This window comes from Heteronotia binoei, chromosome 1 (assembly GCF_032191835.1).
Source record: "Heteronotia binoei isolate CCM8104 ecotype False Entrance Well chromosome 1, APGP_CSIRO_Hbin_v1, whole genome shotgun sequence".
Lineage (NCBI taxonomy): Eukaryota > Metazoa > Chordata > Lepidosauria > Squamata > Gekkonidae > Heteronotia > Heteronotia binoei.
Genome location: NC_083223.1, coordinates 126694674 through 126720386, shown reverse-complemented (window position 1 = coordinate 126720386; position 25713 = coordinate 126694674). Strand labels below are relative to the sequence as shown.

Below are 25713 nucleotides of genomic sequence, written 5' to 3'. Positions count from 1 at the left end.
CCTTGATTTATATCTCTGTAATAGCACCAACCCATGGCAATCAAGAACCTTTTACCTTTCTAATTAATTAAGTGTAACAACCACATCCAGTCCGTTTCACAGGAACTCACATCTGAATTATTTACAACAGGATTTATAACAGGTCTAGTACTATTCTTCCTCTCCCCTCTCTGATTTTGATTATAAAAGTCTTTATAAAATAATTATCCACTTCATATGCATCTTAAGAAGTCTGACTCACAAAGTTTATGCTGAAATAGGCTTTGTTAGTCTAAGGTATACTTAATTTCTGTTTCATTACAATGCAGGACTTACATGGCTGTTCTACACGGCTGGAACACTTTCTCTATGAAGAAAGGTTGAAACGCTTGGGATTCTTTAGCTTGGAGAAACGTCGGCTGTGGGATGACATGATAGAGGTTTACAAGATAATGCATGTGATGGAGAAAGTAGAGAAAAGTACTTTTCTCCCTTTCTCACAATACAAGAACTCGTGGGCATTCGATGAAATTGCTGAGCAGACAAGTTAAAACGGATAAAAGGAAGTACTTCTTCACCCAAAGGGTGATTAACTTGTGGAATTCACTGCCACAGGAGGTGGTGGCGGCCACAAGCATAGCCACCTTCAAGAGGGGTTTAGATAAAAATATGGAGCAGAGGTCCATCAGTGGCTATTAGCCATAGTGTGTGTGTGTGTGTGTGTGTGTGTGTATAATTTTTTTGGCCACTGTGTGACACAGAGTGTTGGACTGGATGGGCCATTGGCCTGATCCAACATGGCTTCTCTTATGTTCTTAGGTTATGCCAACACTGCATAACCTGCTAATCTTTGCAGGTGTAAAAAAAGTAGGGTTGCCAGCCCTCAGGTCCTGGTGGGGGATCTCCTGGTTTTTGGGGGCTTCTCCCTGATGTGGACCAGCTGGCCAGCAGGGGAACATACCTCTAAACAGGAACGTTGCTGCATGATGACCCTGATGCAATTTGACATCATCCCTTTGGGGATGTCACATGGGGGACACTCTGGTTTTGGGGCAAAAATCTATGGTTTAAGCCCAATTTTACCATAGGGTTTGCCCCCCAAAAACAGCATCCCCTGCATGATGATGTCACTTTCCGGTGACATCATTGCATTGGCTACATCACAAAATTTCCCCAACCACCCCTGGAATGCCCCCAAATCCCCTGCTGGATCAACGAGGGGATCCAGCAACCTTAACAAGAAGTTCTTTTGTAAGTAGGTCTACTTGTAGGAAAGTACCTGTGGCTTTTCCAGGTTTCCTCTCTCCTTTGACAAAAGATACATCCTTGTTTTGTATTTCTGAATATCCCCATAAAATATAGCAATATGGTGATTTAGAAAGCCATGTCATCTCCCACAGATAATGTACAATATACTGAAACAGTAAACCCTACATTCTGTTCTTTTCTCAAAAGTATTATGGCTATACATATTTCATCTCTCATAAATATTTTATAAAATTTCTGTATTCAATTTAGTGTGTTTTCAGAAGCAGCCACAAAAATATGTTTGGCTGTGATTTAACAGGCCTGGATTTAAACAGGTTCACAAAAACATAATATTGGAAAGATCCAAAGGACAAATTACATTACGTCCTTTGAGACAGTCAGGGTATGATATAATTGACATTTTTGGCTTCGTTAGGTAAGGGAAAACTTAGATTCTTGTTGTTGTCGTTTTTATATTTATTGTTCTATCAGAAGAAAATACTAATGTAAGACATAATATTCCACAGCTAAACTAGAGTATTAGCATCAATATTTCAAGAAATAGTCAATATGACACACAGCTTCCTCTAGTCTTGAACCCATCAGCTGGGACCTTCCAATGGGTGGTGGAGCCACACTGGCTCTGTTATATTGCTGTTGCCACTTTTTGGAGAAGACTGCTGCTATAATCTCTCTTTGCACAGGAACAGTAGGACAGTGAGGTGAGGCCTCTCAGTGGAGAAGATTTCACCATCAGTCTGGCTCTTGGCTTGTTCCTCACAATGAAATACCTTTTCGTGCTTGGTTTTTTCCCTGTATCTGTTGCCCATGGTTTTGGTTTTGACACTGAAGAGGTCATAACTCTAGCTCCTCCTTTTCCTGTAACATGACTCTGAAGTTGTATGCAACTCAGTGGATACAATGTGGCCATGGCGGGTGGGTTAAGGTAGGCCCTGTGCCTGCTAAGGCACAAAGGGAGCAATTCTGTTTAGGATTACAGTATATTCTTCAGTCAGCTTTTTCTCCTGCAACCATCTTCCTAAGAACTCGAAAGCCATACCAGTATGTCACTAAGGAGAAGGTTCAGAAATGGCCTACCTTAGACTATATGCTTTCTTCTCTTCTCTAGCTTTTGGGGGAAGTGATGTACAAACAAAAATAATTACATCCTTTCTTCTTTCCCCTACAGCCAGTTTTCATCAATATATGATTGATACTTTCATCCCCAAGCATCAGTTTATATCAAAAGCACAAACAGATTGATGTAATTCCTCCCGCCCCCCCCCCACACACCAGCATAATGGAAAGGGCTTTCAAATACATTAAATTAGAAGTATCTGGCTGATCTGACACATGCCTGACTCACACACAGTGATTCTGCAGTAGCAGTTGCTCCACCCCTGGGGCTTCTGCTTTTCTGACTCAAGCAATCAATTCCCCACCAGTTTCTGTGCAGGTGCATTTTGATCCATGGCTCCCTCCAATTTTCCTTAATAATAATAATAATTTTTAATTTATATCCCGCCCTTCCCGCCGAAGCAGGCTCAGGGCGGCTCACATAGTATAAATACAACATTACAATAATAAAATAATAAAACAGATAAAATATCCCAATTTACAGTTATTACTCAGTTAAGCAATTAAGAGATCAATAAAACAAAATTTAAAACCACAGATTAATTGGTGCTACAGATATAACATAGCTTGCATAGTGATGGTATAATTTCCGCATTAAAAAGCTAGCTGGAAGAGGACGGTCTTACAGGCCCAGCGGAACTGGCTAAGGTCCCGCAAGGCCCGTACCTCTTCTGGTAGCTGGTTCCACCAGCGGGGAGCTGTAGCTGAGAAGGCCCCCTCTCTCTAAAAACAAGAGCAGGAAGCTGCAAGAGAAGCTGGAGGGAGCTGTGGATCAAAATGCACCTGCACAGCAACTAGTGGGGAATTGATCACTTGAGCCAGGGAAAGCAGAAACCAGGGGCACAGCAACCGCTAGTGAGGAATCAGTTAAACTCTGAAAGGGCATCAGCTCCTTTGTAGCTGTTCCATAACTCCCTTCTTCACAAGACATGGAGTGAACATATACTGAAATCAGAATTAACATTTAGGAATCGATCTTCCAAAATAAGATTCAATGACAAGAAATAATCAAGTCCACAGATGGATCCAGGCAGCAGCCAGCCCCTCCTACATTGTTTTCATTTTATATAAGAACCATATAACCATGAAGTTCTACTGGTGCCAGTGTGGTTTTAGTGAGTTTCTTCGCAGATCTGTAAACACTATTTTTTCAAACAACTCAGAAACTAATTGTGCCAGAAATTGCAAAGGATTTAACACAGACAATAGGTGGTGGGATCCTATAAATCATAAGTGCAAAAATTTCACAGTGGTGAATCTCCACTATCTCCCCCTTTCTCCAGAAGCCCCCTGTAAAAATCTGAAAATCCAACTCTGAATGCTGGGGACAGTGGCTCAGTGGTAGAGCATCTGCTTGGGAAGCAGAAGGTCCCAGGTTCAATCCCCGGCATCTCCAAAAAAGGGTCCAGGCAAATAGGTGTGAAAAGCCTCAGCTTGAGACCCTGGAGAGCCGCTGCCAGTCTGAGAAGACAATACTGACTTTGATGGACCAAGGGTCTGATTCAGTATAAGGCAGCTTCATATGTTCAATGTACATATGTTCAATGACCCTTCCTGGTCAAAATGCAACTTAGTTTGGGGAGGTGCTGCAGTGAGGAGGAAAAATCAGGGGATATTGCCTCTTCCATCTTATGCTTGCTGAGAGCTTGCTCCACAAAACTTCCTTTGCTACCATAAGATAAAAGGGGGTGATATCAACATAGCTTACTGAGAATCTCGCCTTATATTAAGAGGTTTCTAGTCTTTTGAAAATGAATGGACAATGTCTAGTAAAATCTCAGATAGGTAACTAAGAGCACAATCCTATTGGGGGGGGGGACAAAGTGCTTTGGAAGCAAACCATCTCCCACGTTGGTGGAAGACCAGTTCCAACAAGGCAGAGGGGATTTACATGGGCGTGGGGCTGCCAGAGCACCACCCCGCCTGAGAACAGCAGCGCCGAAGGGCTGCGCCCGAGTGGAGGCATATGTCTGGTGAAGTGAGCCACACCAGTGCAAGAGGGGGAGGAGTCAGGGGCATGGCCAGGCTTAGATGACTCCCTAAGGAGTTCGGGACATGACATGCCCCCAGCAAGAGGTGTAAAGTTACATCTGCGAAAACGGCGGCGTATCCCATAGGCGCTCAGTGAAAGAGAAAAAAAGAGTGGCCCCGCCACCATGGGAGCCTGCAAACCCCTTAGAGAGCCATGTAAGTGGCTCACCAATCCTCGCGCACACCGAGCTGGGCAAGCCCCCTCCCCAGCATCCAATCACTTCTCCCCACTGCCTAGAAATCCTCTTGCTCAGGCCTCACACAACCCATTAGGTAGGGAAAAGCATGCAGGCAAGAGGCTCTGCTGGGGAAGAGCGCACTTTGGTGACAGGCACAGCAGGGCTAGGTTGCTTAGACAGTATCTCTGACTTGCGAGGGGGAGAGCGAAGTGTCTCCCCTGGGGCTAACTGCTCTTGTTTCCAGGTCTCAACATTTACCTCCAGAGGTTCCGCGTACAAGGATGGTCGCCATTACTGGGTAAGTGTTACTGTGCACCCCCACTGTCCTCCCCCCCCCCTTGCTTGAGGCCGCGCGGTGTGCAAGTCTTTCCGGCAGCTGAATCAGGTAGCGAGCTCAGAGAGGGGTTGCTTCCCCCCACTGCCAGGCCCCCTCCCTTGGTCTGTCCTCTGCTGCGTTCCCACCCCTGGCCGGGGGGGGGGGTGCATAGCTGATCTGATGCTTGTGGGGAAGTGGAGCAGAGGCTGTCCCTTTAAGAGAGTCCTCAGCCGAAACACCGCCCCCTGCTTCAGCTGCCCCTCCTGCAGGTGCTCTTGATCTATGTGTCTGTTTTGCAGGTGGGAATTCAACACAGAGGCTCCAAACCACGTCCTCCCCGGTCAGCTGTTCCTGCCTGCTGCTCTGAGTGGAACCCCACCCACGGCGACACCAAGTTGCACCTGGGATACCATTGCACTCCATTCCAGCAGAATAAAGTCTGAGCTGTGCCATCCTTTGTCTCTCATTTTCATGTGCCCCTCCCCCTCCCCTCTGTCACTATGTCCTTGGACTGGGGGGTGGGATATCTCGGAGGGCGGGCTTGCTTGTTTCTTGGGGAGCAGGGTGAACTATGAGCCACCTCTGTGAGAGGCTGGACAGAGGAGCCGAAGGGTCTTTCCCCCCTCGTCCCATGGCACACTTCAGAGGGGAAGGGGGGGTATGATGCTATAGGCACCTGGCTGATGCCTCACACTCTGTGTCCTGCTGCCATCAGGGGAGGGGTTCCTCGCAAGTGGTGGGGAGTGTCAGGGTGAGACTTTGTGTCTCTGCTGGGGAGGGCTTCCCTGTGGGATGCGGTGGCATTGCGTGACTGTCTACTCGTTCCAATACACACATTTTGCCTGGTTTCCCTGATTGTAGACTGCTGCACTTCATTTTTCCTGTTTGGTTGTGGCTCGCTGGGAGGGCACAAGACTCCCATTGCCTGCTTGCCATTGGCATGAGTCTGACAGTGGGTGGGGGCAGCCACGGAAATGGCCAACCATGCAGCTCGCACTTCCCATTCCCTCCCTCCGCCCCCACCTCGACACCAAGCCAGGCTTCATGCCCAGCCTCACTCCTGTTCCCTCCTCGTGCTGGTGGAATGTCTCTCCTTTGTCTTTGATGGTCTGCCCATCATTGGCTCCATTCTTTGTCAGGGGGCAGGTTGGGGACAGCGATCAGCCTCTCCAGGGCCACCTCTCCCCACCCCTGGCTGTCTTGAGCCGCGGTGCATGCACCAGGACTGGTCAATCTGGGGGAGGTGGGCTGGCCCTCACCTCCGGCTGCCTCCGCCTCTCTCTCACTCCTATGCCAGTCCTACACCAGTGGAGTTCCTCGTGGCAAGCTATGCTTCTCCCCTCCCCACGCTCGAGCATGCCAAAGTCCTCAGGAAGTCTACTGGCGGCATCGCAGTTACGCCATGGCTGGCTGCCAGGGAGGTTAGGATTGGACTGTAAAGTATACATCTACTTACTTACCCACCTACCTAGCTATAAATCTGTCACATTTTTATTTTCCTGTTTCTCTGGGGAACTCAGAGGAACATTCATCTATCCTCAGTTTACATTCATAACAGCCCCATAAGACAGACTGAGAGACTCACTAAAGATTAAGATTACCCAGTGAATTTGCTTGAGCGGAGGGTTTGAATCCAGATCTCTCAAATCCCAGAAGAGCATTAACATAAGAACTTAAGTAGGTTGATATCAATGTTCCCTCTAAGCTGCAGAGTCTTGTGAGCAAAAATTCTGCTTTGTGAGCTACTGGCATTCAAGTTGTGAGCTACTGCATAAATTCGTGTGCTCTGCAGTCATCCTTCCTGCGCTAAGACAAAAAGGTGTGAGCTGGAGGCTAAAAATCTGTGAGCTAGCTCATGCTAATTCAGCTTAGAGGGAACACTGGTTGATATGTTTGTCAAACTTTCCACTAGAACTCCAAGATCACTTTTAATTTTAGTCTCTGCCGTTTCAGATGCCAACAACATATAATTTAAACTAGGACTTTTTATTACAATATGGATCACCTTACACTTATCCAGAATGAATTTCATTTGCCATTTTGTTCCCCACTCACCCAATTTAGAGAAATCCCACTGCAGCTATTTTTGGTTTTCATCGTTCTGAATTATTTGGTATTATCTGCAGACTGGGGTACTGCACTGTTTACTCTCTATTCCAAATTATTTATGAACAAATTAAATAGTGCTGGTCCCAATACTGATCCTTGTGAGATTCCACTGGTCACTTCCTTCAATTGTGAGAGCTGTCCATTTATTGCTACTCTCTGCTTACTGTTATTTAACCAGAGCTGGATTAAACCCTGTGGAGGCCCCTAGGCAGTCAAAATCTCAGGGGCCTCCTCACAAATTATCTGAGTCGGAGCACCCATCCCACTGCCCGCAGCCCCTCCTGCAGCCTGCAGGCACCTTCTCAAAAGCCCCTTGTCAAGACGTGGAACTTCAAGTAAGGACGGATCATAGTGTTGTAACAATTAATCCATTTATTGAGAACAAACAGTCAGCAGAGAGGCAGATTGAGTTTGATACCGGCCCAAGGTTGGGGCCAGCCTTTTCTACATTTCTAAAAGCAGGAAACAATACAGCCCTTTTCACACCCCCAGAGACAGCTGGGTCTTCCCAGGACTTTATCTCTTTCTCAGAGGAAGAGTCCTTGAAGATGTGGACTTCAAAGCCGCAGATGGCTTTTTGGCTAGGCGTGAGATTTCACTCTTTGCGGTTACCATATGCTTGGGGAAAGGGCACTTGCTACAGTTCTCAGGGTTAGTAAAGCAGGGTTCATATTAAGGCACATCATGGCGTTAGTCATGCCAAGCATTTCTAATCTACAATTCAGTTTCAGTAAGTTACAGGTTTGACATACTGCCCCCCCCCTAAGCTTTTGCTCGGGGTTTGTCTGGGTGCAGTAGGTAAAACTTTTTCAACAGTTGAGGGGCTCGTAGGTCCTCCGATTTTACCCACTCATCACAGCTGGAGGGAAAGTACTTCCAGCAAACCAGATAGTACAGGATCCCTCTTTGTACCCTGGAGTCCAGGATTTCTTGCACCTCATGGTGGTTCTGGCCCTCCACTTGAATAGGACGTGGCTCTGGAGGGCGGGGGTGCCACACCTACCCACCACGTCAAACGCCGCCTTGCCACGCTCCTCCAGCCAGACGAGGCCGAAGACTGCCACAGCTCGTGCGGCAGAGCAGCACTCCCAAGCCTCGCGCTGGGAATGAGCAGGTAAAAAACCAGCTCTGTTGTTCTCAAGCACGAGGCACCGAATGAGGAGCTCCCATCTCCCATAAAGTCTTGCCCCCCTTTTGAGGGGGCAAAACGGCCCCCAGAGGCAAGGCTGCTGAGCCTGCCTCCGGTGGGGAGCTGCATTTTCTGCAAAATTTTGGGAAAGATCACAGTAAAGCCTAGATGGCTGCCATATGGCTCAGAAAGTTTGTATTTTCCCACTCCCATGGCAACCATGTTCCCAGCCTCTATTCTCATGCTGCCCATTTTCTCCCCCCTGCCCCAAGGGGCTTTTAACAAAAACTACTAGATACATTATAATGTTACACATAATATGTTATCTGAATCCCAAGCTTTCATTTTCTTGAAGAACCAAGTTAGGCCCTTTCAATGCGGAGATACTAGGTGAAAGACATAATGAAAGAGGTTAGAGAATTACTCAGAAAATAAGAGTCCAGTAGCAACTTATAGACTAACAAAATTTGTGGCAGGGTGTGAACTTTTGTGAGTCTGAAGTTAGCAGTGAATTATAAAAGTTAGCAGTGACTTAGAAAAGCTCATACCCTACCACACATTTTGTTAGTCTTTAAAGTGCAACTAGAGTCTAGACCATTGCTCCTTTCTACTGCTACTGAACTCTTCTTTTCTACTGCTACAGAGAAACTAACATAACTACCCATCTTTAAAAAAAATAAAATACTGAAAAAATATAAACTGGGAAATCAAAGAACCTATTACGTGTATTGTTAAAATGGTGTACTGATATAACAGCATTTAATTGCTGAGAGAGAACACCAACAGTCCACTGGAGAGGCTTGCCATTTGCTCACTGCCAGCAGGAGACCCCTGCTGTACTCTGCTTCACCAGTCAACACTTAAAAGCGCAATGTGGGGTAATTGGTATGGTTCAAATGGCCTCGGTTGATGCTACAATGTCACTCCTGGCTGTTATGGGATGAATCTAGGATTCACCTAAAATTGCAATGTATGCTCATGGTAGAAATTAGCATTTTTGGAGTGGTATTTTGACTTTTAAATGCCAAATAAATACAGTCCTGTCAACAGCTCTTTTGCTCTTCTATTGTGATATTACATTCGATGAAATTGCTGAGCAGACAGATTAAAATGGATAAAAGGAAGTACTTCTTCACCCAAAGGGTGATTAACATGTGGAATTCACTGCCACAGGAGGTGGTGGCGGCCACAAGCATGGCCACCTTCAAGAGGGGATTAGATAAAAATATGGAGCAGAGGTCCATCAGTGGCTATTAGCCATAGTGTGTGTGTGTGTGTGTATGTGTGTGTGTATGTATATATATATATATATATATATGTATATATATACATACATATATATATAAATAAAATTTTTGGCCACTGTGTGACACAGAGTGTTGGACTGGATGGGCCATTGGCCTGATCCAACATGGCTTCTCTTATGTTCTTATCTCTCAGCAACCTACAAAGGCAGGAGTTTTTCAATATTAGAAGAAGAAGTATTGCAGATTTATAACTCACCCTTCTTCCTGAATCAGAGACTCAGAGCGGCTTACTATCTCCTATATCTTCTCCCTCCACCACAGACACACTGTGTGGTGCGTGGGGTTGAGAGGGCTCTTACAGCAGCTGCACTTTCAAGAATAACCTCTGCCAGAGCTATGACTAACCCAAGGCCATTCCAGCAGGTGCAAACGGAGGAGTGGGGAATCAAACCCGGTTCTCCCAGATGCACTTAACCATTCCACCAAACTGGCTCTCCTGGCACAAGGCTCCCAAGATGTAAAATGAAATATTTTTACCTGGTGGAATTCATTGTAACCCTCAGCCCATGGGCAAGTAGATCAAAGAAAGGGGAAGAAGGTATGCATCATACTGATGAACAGCATCCTTTAATGGAAAAAGAAGTTGTGAAACCAAAACTCTGGAGAAACTGGAAGTGAACAAATGCTTGTGAAAAGCAGCCAGCTACCCTATAAGAGTAATCAGTAAGGGCTATTTATTCTGTGTATCTTCTGGTCTAGTCCAGACAAACAGGCCACCATTTATCAAGTGGCAACTTAACAAGCTTCTCATGGAAACATGTATTAAGCTAGGGCACCTGGAGGGAGATAAGCAAGAGCCATCACTTCATTCTAACTGAGTTCCAAAGAAAGACCATGTTCATTCTCAAGCTGTGCATACTAGCAGATCAGCATTGTGGCCAGGAAATGCTGCCTTCCAAGCTTAAACCAAATAGATCATCAGTTGGCCAGGGAAGGCAGGAGTAACAATCCTTCCATCACCCAAACTCAGAAAGTGGTGGAATGTGGTTGCTATAGCAGCAAATCAACCAAATAGATGAGATACTATGGTCTTCTGAAAAATATTTGTGGTCTGATTAAGTCATATTTGCCACTTGTGTGAATATTAAACATGCAAGGTCTAGCTTGCTAAGCAAGTTTTAGTGAGTGCAAAGAAGAACACTACTTTGTAAAAATACCTTCACAAATTTATTTGCGCACCAATGAAAGGCTCTGAAGATAACACAATGCTGCTTGCTGCAAGTACAAAAATAAAACCATTAAAAAGCTTTTTCCCCCTTGGAAAAGATTGTGGCTGTTTTCAAAAGCTACCAATTTCCATAATACCTTTTAGCTGTGTGAAATCTCTGACTAGTAGAAAAACTACAACCCTGTAATCATCGTTGCTACACAACTACTACTTCTCCAAGGTCATTGGCTAGTGCCACCAAAATGAATGGGAAATGTTGCTTAATGAGACTTATGGCTTGATAAGCAGTCAGACTTTATGAATGGGTCCAAAAGGCTTCTGTGAGCTTCCTCTATCTCCATCCAGATGCTTTAAACTTTGGTAGAGTGGCTATGAAAAAGCATTTGAAATAAGCCTTAATTTATGGTGAAATGAAATAAACAATGAATGTTTTCTACATAATTGTAAAACATTATTTAATATTGCTGCTTTTAAAATCATAGAAAGATATGACATATTTTCTAATTGTTTGGCTTCAGAAGGTTTCTTATCTGATTTTAGGATATGTATTGTTTTACATGTAACTGTCAAAGTTCCGAAGATGCCAAAAAGACTAGAGTAACTTTTACATGCTGAAAAATTGATTTGGGAATCATCTTACATATACAAAACCCCAGGCATATTGGTGCTTTCTGGCTCTCCCATTGGCTGTGGTATGCACTTCATCAGTCATTGGCCTGTCATCTGCCACTCAAGTGCTGTTGTGTTCCATTGGCCAAATCCACTCATCTCTCCGACTCGCTGTCACTCTCTGTGGCATTCAGAAGACAAAGTACGCAGTGGTGGTGGAGAGATGGCAAAGAGACAGGGAATGAAGGTGCAAATGCGACTAGATGGCAAGGCCTGGCCCCACCAGGAGCATTTCTTCAGAGGCCATGGCTGCCACCTCTTTCTTGTCACTCCCTCCCTCCCTCCTCCCCTCAGCACCCCAAGAAAGATTAGGATTGGGCCAATTGGGAAGCTGCTAGGCAGAGGCTGTTGCTAGGCAACCAAGCTTGGTTCTGTCAGTAAAGTGAGAGAATCCGGCTGAATATAAAGCCATAGAGTCCACCTCCAAAGCAATTATTTTCTCCAGGGGAAGAGAGTTCTGTTGTCTGGAGTTCAGTTGTGATCTCAGGAGATCTTCAGGCTCCACCTGGAGATTGGCCACCCTAGGCCTGGCTGCTTGCTACTGCTTGACAACATCCCCCCTATGACAACCATTGTGGCATAGGAGTTAGCGCTTCAGAGCAGGGTCTGCCAGACCCAGGTTCTTGCTGTAGAAGCTGACTGCGAAATTTCGGATAATTCTCAGACTTTCATCCTAATCTACCTCACAGTGTTATTGTGCAGACCAAAAGGGGGAGAGGAGAGGGAAAGCTGAACTCAGAAGGGCAAATAAAAGTAGGCTGATGGTTGGCTGAGAAGGAGACAGGATTGCCAACTCCAGGTTGGGAAACTCCTGGAGATATGAGGAGTGGAGCCTGGAGAGGGTGGGGTTTGTGGAGAGGTGGGACCTCAGGCAAGTACATTGCCATAGACTCCACCTTCCAAACCAGCTATTTCCTCTTGGGGAACCATTCTTGGCAATCTTCAGATGAGGGGTGGAGAATACTCAGAATTACAACTGTTCTCCAGATGGCAGAGATGACTTCCCCTGGGGAAAATGGCTGCTTTGCAGAGTGGACTCTGTGTCATTATACCCTGCTGGGGATGCTTTGCTCTTGCTTTGGTCCACACTGCTGAGAAAGACTGTACTTTTCCTAGGTCAAGGCTGCAGGGGGGGGGGAGATATGGAAAGCTGATCAGTTCCCCTACAGAAAACGGTTGCCTTGAGGTACATAATCTATGGCAGGGGTGTCAAACTAATTTGTTACAAGGCTGGATGTGACATAAATGAGACCTTGTTGGGTCAGACCATGTGTGTCACAGAATGTAATGGCAGGCAGCAGAGAGATAAATTTTATAAAGGACACAAACACAATTAAAGATTTAACAAAAAGTAAAATCAAACATGTTTTAAAAGATTAGAAGAAGACTGCAGATTTACACCCCACCCTTCTCTCTGAATCAGAGACTCAGAGCGGCTTACATCTCCTATATCTTCTCCCCCCACAACACCCTGTGAGATGTGTAGGGCTGAGAGGGCTCTCAGAGCAGCTGCCCTTTCAAGAACAACTCCTGTGAGAGCTATGGCTAACCCAAGACCATTCCAGCAGCTGTAAGTGGAGGAGTGGAGAATCAAACCCGGTCCTCCCAGATAAGAATCCACGGACTTAACCACTACACCAAACTGGCTCTCTCTCATCAAGATTAGCACTCTTGCAATATTTTGTTTAACAGTTTCTGATAACTGACACCTCTTGCTCTGAATTATTGCATCAAAATCTGGAGACAATGTCTATGCTGTAGCAATCTTGAGTATGCTGTTCAGGTGTGTATCTGTAAGTTGCAAACCTACTTTGATTTATTGCTGTTTATTACAGAAATCTCATCGTCAATGCTTTGAGCCAAAGACCCAGGGGCAAACATGAAATGGCTGAGCATTGTGAGCATTTGTACATAAGTTGCTTCATCTGCTGCTCAGCCAGTGGAGAAAATGGAGGCTTTGCTCTCTAGCTCCTGTGTGATTGAGCAAGCCTGGCAAGGCAAGCTGTGATGCAAGATAGAGAGAAGAAAGCAGATAACAGCGAGTTGCTCATGGGCCTGATAGGAGCCTTCCAGGGGCCTGATTTGGCCCTCAGGTCACATGTTTGACATTCCTGCTCTATGGTATACCATAACACAACCATGCCAGACCAAAACAACCAAATCATGCCACAAGCTCATACTGATGCTAAATGCCACAAGGCTGAATATAACAGAAAAAAGGCAGAAACAATGCATTGCAAACAAAAGGAATGCTGAGCTTCAGCATCTGTGTGACCATCATCATGACCCCTGTGCCCCCATAATTATTCTTCCTTATCTCCATTCTGGGCCTCTTTCAGGGCTTTGGGCCACCACAGATGTGGGGATACACAGACACACATGGGGAAGCCAGCATCTGTTTCAGCTGCAGGGTGGGTGGGAAGATAGCAAGGGTGCAGGATGAATTCATTTCATGGGTGGGGGGAGTAGTGGAGTGCCAAGGGTGCAGGGATAGTTGAGAGGAAGAGGTGGCTGGGGGTGGGAAGCTGGGGGCGGGGAAGGCACCAAGGGTGTGGGGGGGAGACAGCAAGGGGGGGGGGAGAATTCACCCAGAGTCCCTTTCTAGAGCTCACTATATATTTTTCCCACAATGAACCTTATTCCTAGTCATTTTATAATGTTTAGGTAAAGTATATAATGCCTGCATTCATTTGAACTATGTATTTGGTTGTGAATACTGTGGAGGACATAATGGATTTCCTTTACTACAACCCATGCTGTTTTCTCAGTGTACTACATTACTGTGAGTGTACAGTGTACTGTACATAATTGTACAATGTACTGTACATAATTCAGGCTAATACAATGGAGTTGAACTCAACACTGAACATATCTAAATGCAATTAACTAAAATTTAGGTGAGCAGAGTGATAGGATCCAAGCCATCATTCAGTAAAATTACTTTCCTTGGGATACCTATATTCCTTGTGGGTTTGTAAATAAGAACTCTGAGCAGAGGTCTCAGAATGGATCTTTCTGGTCTTCCTTCATTGTGCAGCTTCCTAATAGTGCAATCCTAAGTAGGTCTACTCAGAAACCTACTGAACAAGGTTTACTCCCAGGAAACTGTTTCTAGCATTACATCATGCGTACCACCGAAACACCACTCTGAGAGTCCCGGCAGGGTCTCTCAGGAACAGAATAGGTTGCAGTGCAGGAAGCTATAGTTCAAGGGGGAAATCTGTGAGGTTTTGCTCCTACCTTGTATATTTAGGGCCAAACTAGACTAGACAGGCACCTCCAAGTTTGTCCTGTGGATGACCACCATTTCAGAAAGTTTTCTTTTAAACTGCATTGCAAGGGCCTGATTCTAGTCAGGGCCACAGTGTAGAGGAGCTCCTGCCCTTTCTGGGCTGTTTTTTTTTACCTGCAAATAAGCCCTCCATGCTAGAATTGCTGGGATAGCAGCAACCTGCTATAGCAAGAGATCTCCTGGTACTCTGGTGCTTTGCCCACTGGTGTCTGAAGCACTGGCAGGAAGAAACTGGGGTAGGAAATTGGGGCATCACCACAGAGTTTTGGTAAATTCTGGAGTGGCCTGCAACATCACTTCTAGTTTTTGCCAGAAGTGGTGTGATACCAGTGATGCCAGTGTGCCAAACCCTACCACCTGCTTGCTCCTAAGGGTTGCCAGACTGCAGTCTGGCATCCCTACTCCATGCTCATCTTGCCTAGTTTGAGTCCCCAACAAGGGCTAGTGTGGATGCAATCCCATGTAATTATTTTATCTGCATTTTGAAAAATGTCTGCATAGTATGACAACAAAAACTTTCAATAAAGGGTACTGGGCACACCACAACACAGATGACCTGTGGACTGTGACCCATAACAGTGCATCTACAAGAGGGATCAATCACAAAATGGTTGTCATGGAAACAGGATCAGCTGTCTGCTTTGGAGAAGACACACTGGAGAAGTGACACTGCAAAGAATTAAGAGTGTTTGCTTCTTCCACATCCACAGGAAGAAGATGCAGTACCTAGAAAGATACACAATTATGTGTGTATAACCAAACCAAGGGATTATAGCCGTCCTGTGCTTATCTGGGGTGAGCTTAGTGTTTTGCTAGTGATTCAGTTGTATGAATTGACCCAAATTCCCTGCTCCCCGCTATTATTCAAGACTTTGGATTTTACCACAGGACTCAAGCAGGAACTTTGTCCTGTGTGGGCACCATAATGGGGATATCATAATTACAGGGATGTCATAATTGCAGGCCAATGAACTATTGATAAGAACTAAGAACTGACCACACTAAAATAATAGATGGGCTTTTGATGACCACTGGAGCCTCAGGAATTGCTGGGAGGAACCAGAGGAGTAGTAATTGCTGGGAGGAACCAGAGAAATTATGGTACTATAGCAGCGCCCGCCTCACGGCTTCACTGGATCTCTTTTTCTTAGTCTATTCGGGGTATTTTACTTTATTATCTGATGAAAATATAATTCACTTCATAGGGGACCACAGCAGCTTTGTTTGTTTTTCCCAAAAATATAGGCTCTCGAGAACTTTAACTCAAACCACAGATTTATTATAACACAAAGTCTTTAACTTGGGGATAAGGGAGATATTTACACAGGCTAACACGTTGCTCAGTTGTTTCAGGCTTTACAATAACTTCTTCCTTCTTGAGTCTCTCAGTTTCAGTTCACAGTTCCTATAATACACACTCTCCACCTCTAGCAAAGGTCTGGCCTCTTGGGAATGATGTGCCAAGTCTCACCCCTCGACTAGAGCCTCTGTTCCTAGCTCTTCTGGTGTCTCAGACCCACATCCGCTCCCTCAACCACCTCACTAGATCTCCAGAGGTGTATACAGGTGTCTGTGACCATCCGGTCTTGACTGACTCACACTGGTTCCTCACACACACAGCCCTCTTGGCTGGTTTTGTCGAGCTTGTAGTCTCTGGAAGACTTTCCTGCCACTGTCTCAAGCTCCTTCACAGAATCAGCTGCCCTCTCAGCCTTGGTCAGGCACGAACTGACCCACTCAGTCTCTGTCAGGCTCCAACTCTGACAGACTTCTGACAGGCACCAACTCTGTCAGACACCAACTGGCTGAATGACTGCCTCAGCAGCTTCTGTCACTCAACCACTTTCCCTCCCTGAGAGCTCCGAGCCCTTTGCCCCCACCCTCAGGTCACCTGACGCAGGCCCTGTGCGTCTTAAGTTTCTGGTTAACCCCTAGCTTTCCGTCACAGGTACACTCATGCACCTTTGCCACTGCCAAACGTTCACTGTAGATTTTGTCCACAAAATCTCTATCAAGCTTTTGCAAAATGCTGAAGTGGCCCCCTGTGTCACTTCTGGTTTACAGAAGTTATATAAGTGCGCAGGTGTGACACCTGCAGGCCAGGCCGCACCCCCAATTGCTCCCACCTCCCATCTGCAATCAAAGAAAGCTCTGACCATGAAAGCTTTTCCTGCCATAAGTCTGTAACTCTAAGAAGTGCAAGAAACTTGGTCATTTAGGCTTGCAGTAGACTGAGAGAGAAATCCTAAACAGGTCTACTTGTAGGTCTGCTAATTTTATTCAATTAGCCTTCCTCTCAGGAATGTGGTTTTAGGATTGCAGCCTAACATGGCTACCTCTGGCTCCACTGGGGACTTGATTTTATTTTAGGAGTATTCATCATTCATGTAGATTTGCTCTGCTGTTCCCTATTCAACCCAGATCATTTTCCAATGAAGATGGACTGGTTGCTTAGCAGTTTCTTTGGCATTACATCAAAATTTGTGCTGATGTATTAGATGTGCAAAATTTTCTAATTATTAAAATACCATTGCAATAGATGCTAACTGCATGTGTTAGCTGGGCACATCCTAATGTCTGCAGACTGAGTCTTAAGGGCAGGCAGCCAAAAATCTTGGGGGGGGGGGATTATGCAAGAGAATGCCCATCCACCCTCTGCCTATGTGCCTGTATTCATATTTGTTGTAGTTGCCATTATTGTTGTTGTTGCTGTTGTTTATTGCATTTATATACCACCCTATTCTGTAATGGGTTCAATGCCAATCCAAGATTTCAGATCTCTTTTAAAGACTGTTCTATTAAAAAAAACATATGCACAAGAACAAAGCCACAAGAGGAACAATCATATAAATTACAAAGGAAGTATCAAGTTATAACATGCTGGCACATAATTCCTATAATTATCAAGTTTTCAGTTTCACAAAAGCAGCTCAGTGCTTCCATAGATTTTATTTTTTATGAACATAGCCAACTCTTCCTTTTTTGACCACTTCAGTAAGAAGAGTCTTCAATATATAGTCCAGGCAAATAGGTGTGAAAAACTTCAGCTTGAGACCCTGGAGAGCTGCTGCCAGTCTGAGAAGACAATGCTGACTTTGATGGACCAAGGGTCTGATTCAGTATAAGGCAGCTTCATATGTTCATATGTATGTACTGCCATGAAACAAACTATAAATTAAATACATGGGATGCTTACCATGTGAAACAAATTGACTATGTAGACTCTCTATGTGAAATATTATATTATTGCACTGGCTTTTCTTGTGTTATCATGTGCTTTGTATTGGCCCACAGTGCAGGACTCTGGATGTACATGAAAGTAAGGTCATTTCTAAAGACATTCACATCTTTCAAGTAAACAAGTATTAGCCCCACTTGACTTTTGCCTTGTATTTTTTGGGTTCTGATCTGTGATTAAACATTGATAGCAATAACCCTGGAGATGGAAAGATTGGGTTATGCATAATGTTTAAAAACATTAATTAAATTGCAAGCTAGAGTTTTTCAGAGTATAGTTGAGTGGGCAGTCTGTTGACAGTTTTGCCATGTGTGCATTAACAGTGGAGTGCAATTGCTGGGTTCATGACATTAGGTCCACAGGTTGCATGAGAAGCAGAAAGAATCAGATCCCCAGTGGCATCCATGACATAAATGATATTTAATCAGCAGACATCTTCCAACATAATGGGAATGGGACCGGGCTACGAACTGGGAAGTTTCAGGTTTGCCATTGTGAGAAAAGCACTAAGTGGTCTTATAAAAGTCTCTCTCTGCAACCCGGAGAATAATAATACTGACCTTTTTTTACAAATGTTTGTAATGAGATAACATCTGTGGAAAACTTGGAACACTCAGAAAATGCTACACAAATGCTAAACATATTAAATATTATTACTATTGTTAGATCTGTCACTGATGATAATGCCATCCTCATGCTACTTTCTCTGTAATAAAGGTCTTGAATGAGTTGACTCTGGAATAAGGAAATGTGTGTAATAACTTGGACTTATAAAAGGTAGTACCTATTGTGCTCAAAACTCTCCCTGGCTGTTATAGTAAAATACACATGTAGTAATTTGAATGCAAGTAAATCATGCTGTTAGTGAATTCAATGAAGAGCGAACTCCGTGAATTCAGAGTTAGTGAACTCTGAAGAGAATTCTGCCAGCAAAATTGAGGGTGTGTGTGTGTGTGTGTGTGTGTTTCACTTTCTGTATCCCACTGCAGACTTACCTCTCCTCTGAAGCAAGCTGTGAGGATCAGAGAGCTCTTGGGAACTGTGTGCGGCTGTGTGTAGTGGACTTGAACCACAGCAGAAAACCACCAACAGATACCGCCAAACTTGGCTTCCATGAACAAAAGTGTATTTATTCAGAACATTCTGCTTGTACAAACAGCCTTTAGGACTCAAACCCATCTACCTCTCCATGTCAAAACTCTCCACACTAGCTCTGGAAGTATGCTGTGCCAAGTTGTAAGCCAAATTGCCCTCGAAGAGAGGTTGGGGAATTTAAGCGGTGGGCAAAGATGGCTCAGTGGGATACAGAATCTATGTATACAGGAGATGATCTCCAGAATTTCCCTCTAAATAACGAGAATGTTGGTAAAATATATATTGGATTTTATTAGAAGAATCAGTCAAGCATACAAGGAAATAAATTCATTCAATAAAACATACAGTCCTAAGAAAAATAGTAAGGAAATAGACAGGAGATAACATACAAGGGAAAAACATGGACAAGGCAATACTATACCTCTTGTAGTCTTCCTTGGAAAACTCCACTAGCGATGAAAAAGGAAAAGGGGAGCAAGACATGGCCCACGTATCTTACTCTTGGGGGCCCTAAACTGATCAGGTTTTGGGGGTGAATCTACACAGCAGGGTAGGTGTGGTGTCAGATGCACATCTGAGGTGCAATGGGTTAGACCTTTTAAGGACTACCTTGTGCCCTCAAGGGGTCAGATCAGATGACCTGTGACACCAGGGTCAGGTGGACTATGATGCTGGGGCATGTGGTCAGTGACCTCAGAAAAGGGGGAGGCTCCATGGTCACGTTTGGAAAGTAACAGGTGATGAAGGGATTATCTACTCTAAACAAAGTTATCTACAGTGACAATATAGAGCCGAATTGTTATCTATGGTAACACCCAATTTACACAATGGTGTTGGTCTCCAGGTTGGGCTTGGTCTTTGTCTTCCACTCATCTTGGCTGGCACAATCTTTTGTGAGATTTTCCCTTCACAATAGGCTTGGGATGTCTGGCAGGATACACCTTGAGATAAGTTTGATTGCTTTATGGAAATGTCTAAAACAGGGGTGTCAACTCATTTTTTAGGAGGGCCAGATCTGACACAAATGGGACTTTGTGGGGCCGGGCCATGAGTGTCATAAAATATGTCAGGTAGTGGAGATATTTATTTATTTATCTATCTATCTATCTATCTATCTATCTATCTATCTATCTATCTATCTATCTATCTATCTATCTATCTATCTATCTATCTATCTATCTATCTATCTAATTTAATAGACACAGACAAACACAATTAAATAGACACAGACAAACACAATTAAAAATATTTTTTAAAACTTAAAATACAAACATGCTTAAAACTCTTCCAATGGTTTAAGCTGGAAAGGTGAGGGACTAGTGGAATTTGGCAATGCAATTTTTAAAAGGTCCGGCCCTTCCCAGCCAAGCCGGCATTACCGGTGTTCAGGCTGGGGGCCGTCTTTGCCCCCTCTTTTTCTGGGCGCGACGTCGGGGCTATATAAGCCCCGGCCCCGCCCAGAGCTCCAGCGGTCTCCTTTGGCTCTCTGCCCGCCCGCCCTCCCTTGGCAGTACAGGTTTCAACCGGTCGCCTTTTTAGGGGCCAGGTAGGAATTTTTTCATCGTCACACAATTGGCCCATGTGAAGTTGTTTTTCGCCTACCTTGTACTGCCTTATAGTGATAGGTGTTCATTTGAGGGAGTTTTTTATTTGGTTGCAGGCTGGAGGATGTTTTGGCCACAGTGTTTTCAGGGGAGCACCTATGGCCTTGCACCATTGGTGCGGGTGGTCTGTAGGAACCGCAGATGGGCTACACGGCTCAGTGCGGGGAATGCAGATCACGGAGAGCCTCACCTGGGCGGATCTTTCCATGGGGGATTGATGCTAGCCCAGGTGGAGAATGGCTGGGGCCTGGCCGCTCAGTTACAACCCGAATACGGCGGGTTTGTGCTGGGGGCAGGGTGGCTCGCCCTTTGGACAAGGCGGGGTCCGGGGGTGACCCCAGGGCTTGTCCTGGTTAGGTCTCATCCCTGCCAGTTTACAGGTTAATTAATTATTCAATAAAGTGGCCCGGTTTTAAACCCAACACTTTGTGTCTGTCTCTTCTTTCCGACTGGGGGGGCAATAAAACACCAAGAAAAAGCACAAGGCTCTGACTCTGTGGAAACAATGAAATGGCATTGTAAACTTCTCCGCACCAGGCTACTCAGGTTGTCAAAGCCTTTCCAGTATAATATCACCATTTGGCTAAGGGTTCCCACATTAGAGTACTCACTAGGTTAGGTCCATTCAGGAGAGATAAACTGGCTGAAATCATCAACCCTTGTTTGCAAGGACACAACTCCAAGAAGCATGAGTTTCAACTAGCTATAGGAAAGCTGAAAATGTAACCATCTCCACTCCATTTGAAACCATTGCACAGTACAGACAAAGCTGCAAGGAAAACGTGGAATGGATCTTAAAATCCACCCCACGTTTTCCTTGCAGCAGCCAGCAGAGAAAGGCAGGAAGAACCTGGGACTCAGCCTGCAAGCTTCAAAGGGTGCTTCAAAAAGCCTTTGAAGCTCCCAGGCTGAAACTGAGTCTCAGCATGGAAACTTCAAAGAGCCTGGGAGCTGTAAGAGCCTGGGAGCTTCAAAGGGTAAGGACAGGAGGGGGATGAGGGGGAGAAAAGAGCCCTGTGGGCCTGATCAAAGCCTTGGGCAGGCTGGGTGTTTGACACCCCTGGTAAGATGTACAGTGAGTACCTGGAGCTCACTTTTCGCTCTCATGGCATCCAATAGTACAGGAATATGATTGCTGATGTTGTTAGCCCTTGTAATGGCTTCCATTGAATGAGCTGAAAAACCACATAGCTGGACAGCTCATGGCTGCGGTGTGATCTCTTCTTCTGCAAAGCCAGCAGTTAGCAGGCTGGGAGTCCTTCTTGCCAGGTTAGGGTCCATCTGGGAAGTCACTGCCTTGGTGATTGGGACCCATGCTACTCACATAGGCCTGGTATGAAGCTGGCAGTGAGGCCTATGCAAAAGGGCAGATGTATGTGAGCTGCAAGTCCAGGCATCTTGGCAACCACTCCAGTGATAGGGTTGCCAAGTCCAACCCCAGAAATATCTGGGGACTTTGGGGGTGGAGCCAGGAGAAACTGGGGTAGAGCTAGGGGGGAGGGGGGAAACAGCGCCAGGGAGCACGGCGAGCCGCCCCGCAGCTGCCGCCTCTTCTCCGCTCGCCATGGCTGCTCCTCCGAGATGGGCTCAGGCTGAGCCCATCTAGGAGGAGCAGCCACGGCGAGCAGAGAAGAGGTGGCAGCGGCGCGGCGGCCTCGCCCGCTCCGCCTCTGGGGTGGAAGCGGAGGGGGGTGGAGGCGGGGCGTGGCGATCCGCAAGTCCGGGTCCTAGAAGGGCCTGGATTCGCGGCTCACCATGCTCCTGGCCTGCCTCGCCCTCCCCTTCTCTGGTTTTGCCTGCGCTGCCCTTGGCTGCTCCTCCGAGATGGGTTCAGCCTGGGCCCATCTCGGAGGAGCAGCTGCGGTGGGCGGAGAGGGGGCGGCAGCGGTGCGGCGGCCTCGCCTGCTCCAGGATCGAGCGGCTCGCCATGCTCCCCAGCGCCATTTCCCCCTCCCCCCGCTTCCATTTTTTGGGGGAGCGGGGGAAGAGGGTGGAAATCCTGGGTCCCCCGCCAGGGCGGGAGGGTTGGGAAGCCTATCCAGTGATCACGATGTTTGTATAAACATAGAACAGGGGACTCTGGCTCACACAGTGCCATAATGTGGGTTGTGCCCTTTTTCACAGTAAAGTGTTAATATACTACTGCTAGTGGTATAAGGAAGGAAGGATTTCTTTCAAGCACACACGCATGGACACACACACACACACACACACAAATTCACCCCTCACAGATATGATATTATGACTGACAAAGAAGGAAAATGCACAATGAAGGCAGCATGATGACTAAAGCATTAGAAGTCAGTGAAGTGCTGAAAACACCTAACTGCTCCATGCTTCTAAAGGGATCTGACCTCAGGAATGCTTGGCTTTATAAGGCCTTCTGCTTGCTTGGAGGTTTGGAATAAAAACTATTAATGTGCTTACATAAGTTCAGGAAGCTTTAAAAACATTCAGTGTGAGGGGGAGGTCCACTTTGAAAATTTACTCTGCAATGTATCATGATTGGGTACCAGTTCCATACTAATAACAGACAAATTAAAGATATGTGCATGTGGCATTCATGTGTGTTCCAGTTTCCCCTTCCAGGGGTAGCCTTCTACGCCTCACAGAATGCTTGCTCCTGGAGGGTCCTTAGGGACCACTGCCAGTTGTTAACAGGGGATGGGTCATTGATGCTGGAAGAGGGATACTGCAAGTTCCCACACGTGACGTGTTATATTTGGCCAGCTGGACTTCAACCAAAATAAAACAAATACATGAGTAACAACAACAACAATTCGAATAAATGTTTGGAGCTCAGTGAGCAATCTTGGTGGTCGTTTTTGCACTCACCTTAATCAGCAGCGACGACCCTCTTCACCGCGCAGGATCTGCGCGGATTTCGCACTAATTGCCGCGGAGCACCCAGAAGAGCCGGAAAGTCCCGGCGCTTTTGTGGCGCAAACGGAAACCGCCAAAAACCAGTTTCCATTTGCGCCGCAAAAGCGCCGGGACTTTCCGGCTCTTCTGGGTGCTCCGCGGCAATTAGTGCGAAATCCACACAGATCCTGCGCGGTGAAGAGGGTCGTCGCTGCTGATTAAGGTGAGTGCGAAAACGACTGGTGTGCCTCATGCTGACACCAAACACTAATGAGCTCAGATTAGAGCCTGCAAGCTATGCAGTGGAAGCCCCAAATAATTCACCCTGAGCTTTCTTGGGGTCCATAGGTAGATGGATAACAAACAAACAAATATATATCAGAAGATTATGAGTTGCATTTAAAGGTATCTTTCTCCTCACAGAGGGAATCATGAAAAGTGGAATCTGAATATTCACAATATAGCTTAAAACATGGGAAGTTGCTACTCACCATTCCATGATTCAGCCAAGGTGGTATAAAATTATCAAGTAGTTTGGGGTAGACTAGTTCTCTATCATATATATAGATGCTCCAAAACATTGTCACAACAAACTGGAGTGAAAAGAAAGGAGGAAAATACATTTTTTAAAAAAGAATTAAAACAAAAATCACTTTGTATTATAATAGTATGAAAATAAATAACTGGCACGCCATAGAAGATTCTTAAGAAAATAATTTTGATTCCAAATTCCATATTTCTTTCCAAATCTGTATTTCCTTCAAAGCAATACATCACAAATAGCAGGGCAAGTGGGTAAACATTTATGGTCTGGAAAGAGAAAGTGATTTTCCTCTTTAATTGGAACACATATAGGGCTTTTTTTGAGCAGGAATGCACAGGAATGAAGTTCTGGTTGGCTTGGCATCAGGGGGCGTGGCCTAATATGCAAATAAGTTCCTGCTAGGCTCTTCCTACAAAACAGACCTGTGTGAAACAATTGTGACATTGGGGTATGGACTAATAAGCAAATGAGTTCCTGCTGGGCTTTTTTTCTTTAAAAAATAAAATAAAATCCCTGAATGCATATATTAATCAAAAGAGGACAAAGCCTACCAGACCTTTCTTCACACTGTGATGCAGATTCTCTTTTATGCATATAGGAAAATCATGAGAACAAGTAGCCAACCACAGAACAAGACTATGCTGACTTGGTACCAGATTGATGTCCTGTCTTTCGATTCTCCTTTTTTGTTAAAATTTAAGATAGATTTGTCTGTGTAATAATGCTGGGTGCCTCACTTGCAGGAAGATTCCCCATTCTTTGTAATACTGAGGGGCGGGGGGAGATCACTTTCTGGAAAGATACTTCACAGTCCAGCCACTCTAGTCATTAGCAGTACTATGTATTAGAAGTTCTCTCTGTACCTGGTGTTTGGGCTATGAATCCCCAGACAGAATGACTAATAAGCAGTCAAAACGTGTTACTTTTTATTTCTGAATTTTGCCTTCAGGCATTTGATCTGAATTTGTTATTTCTTCCAGCTAATTCTGCACTTATTTGAAACCCATTATTTCCATTCTCCCTTTATTCCTTATATGTAAATGAACTTCCAACTTTAAAAAAGTAGCTCAAAGACAGGTAAAAACAAAAGGAGTGATCTATGAACCTTATAAAATCCTTGGAAGGAAATCTTGGTCCCCAAATTCATTTTATCAAGAACTATGTTACAAGATCTAGAAAAGGAATTAGAAGATGAGATATGAGCTGTTTATTGTCTATACTATCTATCAAAATTGCCTTCATAAATGCAAAGGAAGAAATATATCAACTACATACAATGTATCAACTACGTACATACATAGAAAGTATTTAACACCAGGTAAAATTCCCAAAATGTGCTGGAGAAAACGTAGCAGAATGCATACTAATAAACATCACTGCTGGTTTGGTATAAAAGTGTAGAAGTTCTGGAATAGGATAATTATGTAAAATGACAAAATCTTATATAATATCTAATTCCCTAATGGTGTTGGTGTACCTGTGGGAGAGAGCCACCCTGTGGCAGTTGGCAGGTCTGCAGAAGTCTGCTGGGCCTCTGCAGCCACTTCCCTCATATCCGCCTTGTTGGTGAGTCACGCTCCCTCATGTGCACCCATGACCTGAGTTGTGTGCAAGTTGCCATCATGGTACAAGATACTAAGTCCTATGGTTATAGAGCCAACCAACCTAGTATGCTGCCACACAACTCAGGTTTATATTAGTTACCAGGTGCCACCATGTGGGAGGTGGGTGAGAGTTCATCTACTGGACAGGGCACTTATCAGTTTCCTGTGGTTTGCAGGGGATTGATTTTTTCCAGACTCCATT

At 45.1% G+C, this 25713-nt stretch overlaps 1 protein-coding gene across 1 annotated transcript in view; it reads right to left on the bottom strand.

Moving 5' to 3' along the window:
* Positions 1-25713, bottom strand: part of AIG1 (androgen induced 1) — a 205307-nt gene that overhangs the window by 92377 nt on the left and 87217 nt on the right. The window contains exon 3 of the mRNA XM_060240393.1: positions 23855-23956. Within this exon, the coding sequence (XP_060096376.1) occupies positions 23855-23956 (102 nt within the window). The remainder of the gene's footprint in view (positions 1-23854; positions 23957-25713) is intronic.